We start from the raw sequence: 11,550 nt of genomic DNA, 5'->3' as shown, positions 1-11,550 counted from the left end.
CAAAAAAAAACTGTTCTGTTCAGTCTGTAGCTTTACACCGCCTTCTTGTGGTCACATGTTTGTATTACAGATAAGCCTTTTCCATTATTTCAAGATACAAACTTGTTCCGCCTTCAAAATAAAAGCCTTGATCTTGTCACTTCTATCAAATAAAATCTTTATCATGTTTTGGGCTGCAATATAAGGCAAATATTTGAAAATTAAAAATAAACACGTTTATTAATTTTCAACTTGTGTAACTATAGAGCTCATAAAAGTTACCTGAATGAAATGAAACTAAATTAAGTCTTATATTTTGAAACTTTTCAGCGGAAGTGCTTCATTGAGCGCAGCGCCGTTCGAAGCAGCAGTGAACAAACAGTGAAGTGTCAGCAGCTGGAGGACCAAAGATGGGTGTGAAGGCGCTGCTTGTGACCGTGTTGCTGACAGCTGCAGTCGGTTATTACATGTACACCCCGCTGCCTGACGCCATCCAGGAGCCCTGGAAGTTGATGATGGTGGATGCTGGCATAAGGACAGCCATGCACCTGGTAAGACCTGGTTTGAGAGGCGGAAAGTCTGCTTCAAATAGACGAATGACTGCTATACCTTTGCACACAACCTTTTATTTGTGAAAGAGCTTATGTACATTATTATCGTCCGGCTTTTGCCTTTTGGTGGCGTGCGATAATTGATTTTTACCCGTGCCTGTCCGTTAGCAAAATATCTCGTCAACCACAGGATAAATCTTAATGAAACTTACAGAAAGTAATCATTGACTGGACATCTGCAACTGATAAACACTTGAGGTCAGCTTGATTTAAATTGGCTGCCACGGTTAACTGACCCTAAAAACACACACACAAATAAATGACTGTAACTTAGTCAGTTTGACAGATATTGACCTAAAATTAGATGTGGTAGTAGCTGAGACTGATCGCCAGTGCTGGACGGATCCTTATAGAACTTTAGGGAAGTAATGACTAAATGCTCATGTTCAACTGATTAACTTTTGGAGTCAATACAAAGAATACTACAGCTAATCAAAATTAGCCACCACAAAAAAATTGTAAAACTGAGTCAGCTTTGCGTAATCCTGGCACCAGTAACATTTGGAGTTTGATTCTGCCTGTAGTTATAGGTGTTAAACTTTGTATCTGTTTTTTCTGATGTGCCTTTGTAGGGTTAGGGTTGCACAATAAAGGTTGGGCAATGCATCTACAGTATGTGATGCAATCTTTTTGGGATTTATGGAAATAGGAAACAGAACTACATGGGCAACATGATCACAAATCTAAAATTCATGTCCTCAAATGTCTGATTGCAGCAATCACTGCTTCAAAATGCTCCTTTTTGTTAAATAAGATTTATATTCCTTACTGTAACATAAAACGTGATTCTACATTTGGATGGTATGTGAAAAAAGTGAAGAATCTGTGCCATACCAGGGTGATTTTAATATTCACATCAGGAAAGTCATTTTTTTTCCTGGTTCTGTGAGGACAGCCTCCTCAGTCTCACCTTTGTCCTTCATGTTGAGAGTTACTCTGTAGATAAAGAGAAACATCAGATGGTGCTTGCAACACCTGCTGAAGTTAACATGCTACTTTTTAAAAGACCCCAAATGGTTTAAATATGAACAGCTTTTAATGTTGCGTTTTATTTATGTTCAATGAATGGTGTGGAAATAAATCATTTGCTTTGCAGAACAATTTCCACTCAGTTTCCCTAAATTGTGGACAATAATACCAACAATTAGAAGCACCCAGAGAGTACAAACCTTTGCCAAGGCCGTAGAGTTACTAATGCCATTGAATTCTTGTACGATTCACATTGAGATCTGGATCACCTCCAAAATTTAATCACCTGTTTTTTTGTGACAATCCCAACATTATCTGAAAATTTCATCCAAATCTGTCTATTAGTTTGTAAGTAATCTAGGTATGTACCTGGACTGTACCAGGTACATGATTTTTAAATTTGACCTGGGATGGGCATAATAAGTGTTGGCTTCTGCTTATTCCTTTTTTGGTGGTTTTGTTTTGTTATTGTAATTATGGTATTTTATATAATTGAAGTAAAAATAGATTTATTCATATCCAAAAACAGGATCCACTCTAGTATCTGCTGCAGGTCAAACTCTACTGAAAGTTTTCTCAAAATAAAAAGACAAATATTAACTTTAAATCTGTCTGGTTCTGGTCTGATGCAGCAGGGTCTTTGGTCTGAGTATTTAGACAGTCTGAGACGAGCAGACATGATCACATGCATCAGTAGACAGTTCAGAAGAACAGAGGTGACTGGGTGAGATGTCAAACCCCTGCCAAGAGATGAATCCATTTAGATATTTTACCCTCTAATCCTATCTCCTAGCTACTCTGTCTTTTTACTTTATTTCTTTAACACAGAAAAGCTGATGGAAACACTGTTTAGTTTCATTTCCTCTTCATTCTCTGTCTCAGGCCTCTTTGAAACACTGGCTTGGCCTCGATCATTCTATGATGTCCTTCAGGCAGTCACTAGAGGGCTTGGAGAGCACCGTGAAAAGGCTTGTGAGCTCAGAGTCCAGTGGCAGGGTCATCCCCGGAGTGAAGATTAGTGACATCACCTTCGCAGGCATCCCAGTGAGAGTTTACGAGCCCCCTGCTGGAGGGGAGGGCCACCTGAGGAGAGGGATGATGTATTTCCATGGAGGGGGCTGGGCCCTTGGAAGTGGCAGTGAGTACAAGTGTGGCATCTTTAGAATTTGAAGCTGAAGTTGTAATAAATCCAACTGCTCTTGTATTTTTAATTTAAAAAAAAACTCAGACAAATCTTATTTCTCACTCTTTCTCAGAGAAGGGAGCACAGGATGCTGTCAACCGCATGGTTTCAGATGAGCTCAACACAGTTGTGGTCTCTGTTGAGTAAGTGGCACATTTTATTGTTTACTTGAGAAGGTGACAAATTAGTTTCTCCAACTGTTGGGGTGTAGGGTCATCACAGGGGGTGGTATTCACATGAGCACTTCTATTTTAAAAAAAGAGCAAGCGTGATTAATCTTTAGATGTTGTTGCCACTCAGACTTATTTTTGTGACAAACCAAAGAAGACAGGCTGAGTGGAAAGTGGATCCACTTTTTACTGTTCAGCCGTAATACCTGAAAAGAAGTGATGAAGAGAGGGAATGGTTTCATCTCTTTAATGGAGAAATAGGTTGCTGTCTGGGGAAAATAAATTGTACATAGTATGACAAAGCAGAAACAACCCGTTTAGAAACAGCAGTGAAGAATAAAATATTAAAGGGATATTCTAGTCGTTTTTGAAGTGATGTTCTGTCACTTACCAGTAGTTAGTACTTTATCAGTCATAGAGAACAGAGTATGAAAGAAAAGGCAGAAGTCTTTTTCTAGGCTAATGGCTCTTGGTTTCAGGGTTATAAAACAACTTTCTCATAAATGCTACATTAGCTAAAAAGTTTATTGCACTTTTTTATCTGTCCATTTTTGAGTAATTAGAGGTTGATGAGCAGTTTATTTTTATCCTTTTAACAAAATGCAGTTCTTATTTGTTCTAAATGAACCTTTGAGATCTCTCTGTGTGTAGGTATCGTCTGTATCCTGAGGTTCTCTTTCCAGTGCCATATTTAGACTGTCTTGCTGCTGCCAAACACTTCCTATCTCCAGCAATTCTGGCAAAGTACTCGATCGACCCCGAACGTCTGGTTGTGGCAGGAGACAGCGCTGGAGGAAATCTGGCTGCTGCAGTAGCTCAGGAGGTACACACAGAAACCATCTCAAGTTCAGCTAGAAGTACAGCAGTACAGCTGCAAAGTTTTTATGCGTTTCCATGTTTTCCCAGATTTCCGTAGATGAGAGCGTGGCTGTAAAATTCAGCGTCCAGGCTTTGATCTACCCGGCACTGCAGGCTCTGGATTTCAACACGCCCTCCTTCCTGCAGAACCAACATATGCCCATCCTGCCTCGGCACACCATGGTCCAGTTCTGGCTCCAGTACCTGGGTGCTGATCTTTCCCTGCTGCCACAGCTCATAGTGAATAACCACAGTGCATCCCAGAACTCCGGGATCACCTCTGAGCTGAGGTCAAGGATAGACTGGACCACCCTCCTTCCTCAGAAGTTCAAGAAAAACTACAAGCCTGTTGTAGTGGAGAAAGGATCACAGGAGATTCTGAAGAAGGTGCCGGGGTTTCTGGATGTGCGGGCAGCACCTCTCTTTGCTGGACCAGAGGTGTTGGCTAAATGCCCACGTGCATACATCCTAACATGTGAGTTTGATGTGTTGAGGGACGATGGGCTGATGTATGCGCGGCGGCTACAAGATGCTGGAGTCTCAGTCACCAGTGAGCACTACGAGGAAGGCTTCCACGGATCTTTCAGCTTTATATTCTGGCCAGTAGACTTTGATGTAGGAAAGAGATCACTCAGGGCTTATATTAACTGGCTGCAGAACAACTTATAAGAGTTTGTGCTCGTAAGAACTGGGTGCATGGGTGTGTTGCAACTTAACCTTAAAACGTGAAGTTTGACCGACAAAAGGGCTCACACAGTCTCTCTCTGTTAAAAAATGTACCATCTTAGCTCAGGGCTTTCATGTACTCAGATTCCCACACTCAGCAGACTTCATCTCAACTTTGTTGAATATTTAAAATCTATGGAAGCAAATCAGGCTGACCAGATTTTGCATTTTAAAAGACATTGTAATTAAAACACCAATTGAATATGAATATTGAATATGCCGTATTAAAAAATTTTTCCTTTAAATTCAACTACATTAGTTATCAGTAACCATAAATAAGTGTTATTTTTTAGTGTAAAAAAGGGTTGTTTTCCAGTGTCAAAAAAGTGTTTTTTTTTTCATTAAGAAAAATTTTCAGTCAAAATGTGTCATTTTAATGATTCAAATGAAAAAAAACATCATTTTTGATGATTGACTTAAATTTGATCAGTGGGTTTGATTGGTTTGATTATGTTCAACCTAATTGAGAATCAGTTGTTTAGTGTTCAGCTCTAAAACTGCTGTCAAATTTAAGGTTTCAAAATAGACTTACCAAAAACTGAGGACTTTGACTTTTTATGCACTAAAAAGAAAAAGTATTTTTTGTTTGTTTGCTTTTTGTACTCAAAACAAAACTTTCAATACAGGTTGTTAAAAATTGGAAGAGTTTAATTCAAAGGCTAAAAATTCAAATACAGTTCATATTAACTGCATACAATGTTTGGTGTTTTAATTTTAGTGTTTTATAATTCAGATCCTGGTGAGACTGATTTGCTTCCATAGATCAGTTTGCTGACAGCATCAGAATGACACACTGTGACCAACTGAGCTATGCAGAACAATACTCTGAGAGCTACAAGCTACGGGCTAACAGATCAACTATTCAGCTTTTTTTGCTGCAACAAACAAACAAAAGCAATAAATGTCACAATAGTTTAATCAATTTCACCTTTTCTTAATAAAATAAAAAGTTTAAAGCAAAAAAGTTTTGGCAGTGTTTTAAATTTTTTATTTTGCACAAAGTTTTATTGTTATTCCACGCTTTTCAAAACTAATGTTCACTGTTCTGCAAAAATAAATCTTGCCTACTAGCTGTAGCTCTACTTTTGGCTAATTATTAAAAGTTCACATTCTAATACCCTAAACCAAAAAGCGAGCATTACCTGAAAGCTGGTCAGGACTCTGCTGGATCCTGTCAGAAAAGCCTTTTGAAGCAAAATATCCTCTCTCCAGAATTAATTTTTTCTTTGTTTGTTTGTTTCCTACAAATCTGCAAACATTGCAAGAAGTTTTCTCCACTGTTTGAACTTCTTGATCAGCACTGAACAAAAAAAAGATTTTTTTTTTTGTTTAAAGCAGTTACTTCTATAATTTCTTCTACATCTTTTAAAGTGTATGCATAATAAATAATTTTGAGATCTACAAATATCGTGATATTTTTTTTTTCAAATGATCACAAATCTGAGTGTGAAACACATGGTTGTTTTATGTTTCATATAATGATTTTAGCTCATTTTTAAATGTCAAAATACAGTGGTTTTGTTGTCCTACAACAATTCTATGAAATTTAAATGTGACTAAATATAAATGAAAGGTAGTTAAATTCAACTCTGCCTTTTTGCAAGATCAGTATATATTCAAAAATGACAGTTGTAGCCATTTTGGGCAAACTTTGAAAAACATTATGTGCAGTCTCTTGTTTTAATGTGAGCTGTCATGCTTATATGTGTTAATAATGACTCAGCTACTTTCACATTAAATTTTGGCTCAGTATCTTTATAATTGACTGAGGTATTGTCATTTTTATGTTGGGTAATGCTGAATAATTGTGGCAGCCAACTTAAATTGGATTGGCTCCAAAAGGTCTATTAGTTGTAAAGGTACATCCACAGATTTTATTAAAACCTAAAAGTTTCATTAAAATCTGTGCTGTTGTTCATGGGATATTTTGCTAAAGGACAGTTGACTCCACAAAGGTTAATGACATCATTTTAAACAAATATCTTATGTAATCTGTTAGCACTCTGAATATGTGTTGGGGATCAGTATCAGCTACTACCACACCAAATATTAGCTCAATATCTGGAAAATTCACTAGATTGAAGCCATTTTTGTGTTTTTAAGGTTGGATGGCCATGGCAGCCATCTTGAATCTGGTTGACTCCTAAAATTAATCATCAACTGATTACATTTTGCAAAATTAATTAAAATCCATCCTCTAGTTCATGAGATCTGTTCCTAACAGACAGACACACGAACATACAGAAACAGACAAGAATAGAAACATTGCCTGCGTTCGGCAGTGGGCAGTGATAAATTTTTAAAAAGAAGTCTTTGACAGCACAACTGATTCATTTTGCATGCTTGGATGATGCACTGTTACATGCAAATACACACACATACAGTTTTTATTTATCATTGTAAACAATGACTAGTAGTTTCATGAATTCCTGAGTCAGCACATCTAGGATCTGTACAGCAGCGTTCCCAGGTGGACCCCTTTATGTTCTTCTCCAGTACCTGTAAGGTAAATCTAGAGTTTATCACAGCTCCATGGATCTGATCCTTTCACTCATTTAGCTTCAAGTGTGAAGTGAGGTTGTGAAATGATAATCAGGGTAGACTGATTCTTGCTTCACTTCTGTGGCTTCCTGCAGGACAACCTTTCTATTGAGACAAACCAGCTTTTCAACAGTTCTCTGCACTCATTGCTTTGTTTTTGGATTTCAGATGTTAGGCAATAAACAGCTGATGTCTATGTTTAGGAATTTCGGGAGATTCCATGACATTCCTCAGAGAAACGCAGGGAGGGGAAACCTTTGGGGCAATAAAAATAGAGCAACCTTTATGTCTTCTAGGTACATACAGTAAGTCTTTTGTTTTTTAGAGAAAAGATGGTTTACTTTTGAGAGAAAGTGCAGTTTCCTGTAAGATTTTCTGTTTCCTGCTTTTTATATTTTAAAAGTGTGTCAGTTTTTCACTTCTGTGTGTCATTCATTGAAAAACAAATCACTATCTGGCTTAAAAGCCTACCTTTTATGTAATAAACCTTTGTATTTAATTTTTTTTATAGTCATTATTCAATCAACAGTGCACTTTTTATACATAGTTCCTACAAGTCTCGCCTAGAAGAGATTTTTTTTCGCCATGTTGGTAGGTAAGCGCTAGACAATGATGGCTTCAAAGCAAGCTAAATTCAGGTATTTACTTACTCCTTACCAATGTGAGAGGAAAAGATTTATACAGAATATCACTACTGCCGGGATTGACACATATAGGATGAAAAAAAAGAAATGTTGGACGAGCCCGATAATTTGCCACCCATCTCGTACTACAGTATTGTTACCCGTAATTATTTTGTGTACACGAAGAGGGTCTACACCACGAAGAAGCTACGTGGCCACAAAGCAATGGACTCATACAATGTTTCAACAATTTTGTAAAGGATGCCAGAACTCTCCATGTTAACAACAAAGTTCTGGTGACTGGCAGGGTAAGTAACATCATACATTCAATTCAGTTTATTTCAATTTAGTTTATTTATATAGCTCCAAGTCACAACAAAAGTGGTCTCAGGGCACTGTACAAAAACATGCACATATATTACAAAAAGCCAGTTAGTAAAAGTGTGAGGATCTGGAGTTAGCTCCGCCTTGGGGCGGCTCCTCTAACCTTTGCTCCACAGGTGTTCCTGATTTCGTTGATGAGTCCTGCCAGTATTTAAGCTTCAAGCTGAGACCAGACCTTCGCTGGAGCATCAAGCCTCTTGGGTTAGATTCTCAGCCACTGAATCTAATCACAGTTTTGTCTTGCTACGCTAACCAAGCTTCTTATGTTCAGGTTTTACCATTTTGGGATACTACCACCTCACGGAAACTTACCTGGACCACTGAACACCTACCTGGACTGGATACCTACTCTTTCACCACTGGATCACCTGGGATCACTTCTTCACCTTCCTCCACGCAGCTGGACGCCAACTGAGTCTGTAAGAAACAGATACATTGTTTACTCGCTCAGCCGAACCTCCCCGATCAGAATTGGTGCCCGAGACTCACCCTGCTCCTTTGTTCTTTCAGACCGTTCCCGAACCTGGCTCCTTGTATATATCCCTGCACCTGTAAATAAATTCACTTACCTTAGCTTTGCCTCTGTGTCTGGTTTTGGTCTCGCTCATGGACAAACATTTCCTGGGTTCTTGTCAGAATGCTCCAGCCATAAAAAAGAAAACCTTGTCCTGAGCAATGCCAGATCCAGAACGTAGTTGAACTAATTTTTTTTCCCTTTAGTCTCGTTCTAGATTTCCGTTCTCGTTACACGTGAACTTTTTGCTACGTTCTCGGTAACTCTTATGTGGGTTAAGAAGGCCACTTCCAAGATGGCGGACTCCTCTCCCCGATCCGAAAACACCGAAGCCGCTTCTTTGCTAGCACGACACAAATCCATGATCAACACACTTTGTGAGAGACAGCAATCTGAAACTGGCCGACTTGATCAATTAACGATACTTACGCAAGATATCCACCAAAAATTATCATTAATAATACCCAACGCCGCGGAATCCTCTTCCGTTTCCGTCCCCGCTGCGTCGTCACTTCCGGACATTTCCGAGAGGTCCCGTCACCAACTCCTGAGCATTTCTCCGGCGAAATAGGTAAATGTGCAGGGTTTTTACTTCAATGTTCGTTAGTTTTTGCCCGTTCCCCACAGTCTTTTTTTAGACGATGCAGCTAAAATCTCCTATATAATCGGACTCCTTAGGGACAAGGCGTTGAAGTGGGCGGAGGCTAAATATAGTTTCCGGGCTATTCGGCTAACCCCGTTCGATCAGTTTGAGGATTTCGAGCTAACGTTCGGCGTTAGATACAATGAGACTGAAATAACACAAATTATGGAACTTACGACAGGGTCAGCACTCAGTAGCTCAGTTCGCTATCGATTTCCGCACATTACCCGCTACTTCTAGGTGGAATGAGCCAGCTTTAAAAGGGGTTTTTATTCATTCACTACAAGACGCTATTAAAGACCAGCTAGCTGGATGGGAGGAACCACAATCGCTGGAGGACTTAATCGCCTTGACAATTCGTTTGGATAATCGGCTCCGGGAAAGGCAACGTGAGAGGGGCAGCAGAACGGTCACCTCGGGGCGTTACACTGCAAACACCGAGACAGAAACGGTCTTACAGGGAATGGAACATGAACCTATGCAGGTGGGGAGGGCTAAGCTAACGGCTGAGGAGAGACTGAGGCATTTGGAGTCTAAGGAGTGCTTTTATTGCGGGAATAAGAACCATTTTCTGGCCAAATGTCCTTTTTTAAAAGGACAAACTCACTAGGTATCCAAGGGGTACTAGTGAGTAGTCTCTCGCAACCCCTCGGATCACGATTTTTCATTCACTCCACGATCATAAATCATCAGACGAAGATAGCGGTACACGCCTTAATAGACTCCGGCGCCGAACAGAATCTCATCTCCGTAGATCTCGTCAAACAGTTACAGTTAGAACCCGTACAATTGTCCTCGCCCCTTCCGGTTATGGATATCTCAGGACAGGTCATTACCCGAATCACTAGCAGGGTCTCCAATCTTCAATTTCTAACCTCCGGAAATCACAGAGAGTCAGGAGACTTCTTAGTATTTTCTTCACCGTCCACACAGCTGATTTTAGGTTTCCCCTGGCTGCAAAAACACAACCCGGTTATCGATTGGACCAGAAAGAGGATCGAGTCATGGAGTCCTTTCTGCCTACAGCACTGTCTGCAATCCGCGTTGCCATTCTCCAGTAGTAAGTGCGAGCCGGTACAGAAGACCGATCTCTCCAAAGTTCCTACGGAATACCACGACCTGGCTGCGGTATTCAGCAAATCTAAGGCTTTATCATTACCACCGCACAGACCTTACGACTGTGCGATTGAACTACGTCTTGGGGAACCCCTACCTACCAGCCGACTCTTTAACCTTTCAGGGACGGAACGTGAGTCCATGAAGACTTACATCGAGGACTCCCTCGCCTCTGGCATCATCCGGCCTTCCACGTCCCCTCTTGGGGCTGTTTTTTTCTTTGTAGAAAAGAAGGACAAGAGTTTAAGACCATGCATCGACTACCGGGGCTTAAATCAAATCACTGTAAAGAACAAGTATCCTCTGCCATTAATTGACTCTGTGCACCAACAGCTTCACTCAGCCACCATTTTCACCAAATTGGACCTCCGTAACGCCTACCACCTGGTAAGAATCCGAGAGGGGGACGAGTGGAAGACGGCGTTCAAGACCCCTCTCGGACATTTCGAGTACCTAGTAATGCCTTTCGGACTCACCAACGCACCTGCAGTTTTTCAGTCACTCATTAATGACATTTTAAGGGACTTTTTGAATATCTCTGTCTTTGTGTACCTTGACGATATCTTGATTTATTCCCAGGATCCTGCACATCACCGTTCGCAAGTTCGAGCTGTTCTACAACGGCTTTACAAAAATCAACTTTTCATAAAGGCCGAGAAGTGTGAGTTCAGCGTCTCCACAGTCAGTTTTCTGGGCTTCATCTTCGGACAAGGCTACTACCGCACGAACCCTGATAAAATCAAAGCAGTAGCAGACTGGCCCGTCCCCGCTGATCGCCGACAACTGCAGAGATTCCTGGGATTCACAAATTTCTACCGACGATTCATTCAAGACTATAGTAAGATCGCAACTCCTCTCACACAACTTGCCTCCATCAAACAGCCTTTCATCTGGTCCACCGAAGCGCAATCTGCCTTCGGTGAGTTGAAGTCTCGTTTTGTTTCTGCGCCAATTCTACAACACCCTAACCCCAAATTGCAGTACATTCTGGAGGTTGATGGCTCTGACTCAGGGGTGGGGGCCATCCTTTCGCAGAGGGCCACAGAGGACAGTAAGGTACACCCCTGTGCCTACTTCTCTCGTCGTCTCACCCCTGCTGAAAGGAACTATGATGTCGGCAATCGAGAGCTTTTAGCTATTAAACTCGCTCTCGAGGAATGGAGGCACTGGCTCGAAGGTTGCCAAGTCCCTTTTATTATTTGGACCGATCACAAGAACCTGGCCTATTTGCAA

At 40.6% G+C, this 11,550-nt stretch overlaps 1 protein-coding gene across 1 annotated transcript; it reads left to right on the top strand.

The window, feature by feature from the left end:
- Positions 1 to 389: 389 nt before the first annotated feature.
- Positions 390 to 6,257, top strand: LOC108247977 (neutral cholesterol ester hydrolase 1-like). Its single transcript, XM_017436417.3, has 5 exons — positions 390 to 530; positions 2,442 to 2,697; positions 2,816 to 2,885; positions 3,564 to 3,735; positions 3,819 to 6,257. The coding sequence occupies exons 1-5, from the start codon at positions 390 to 392 to the stop codon at positions 4,437 to 4,439; spliced, it is 1,260 nt and encodes a 419-aa protein (XP_017291906.1). The 3' UTR covers positions 4,440 to 6,257.
- Positions 6,258 to 11,550: the final 5,293 nt, after the last annotated feature.

This window comes from Kryptolebias marmoratus, linkage group LG10 (genome assembly GCF_001649575.2).
Source record: "Kryptolebias marmoratus isolate JLee-2015 linkage group LG10, ASM164957v2, whole genome shotgun sequence".
NCBI lineage: Eukaryota > Metazoa > Chordata > Actinopteri > Cyprinodontiformes > Rivulidae > Kryptolebias > Kryptolebias marmoratus.
Note: the sequence above shows the minus strand (reverse complement) of the source record. Positions and strands in the feature narration are given on the sequence as shown.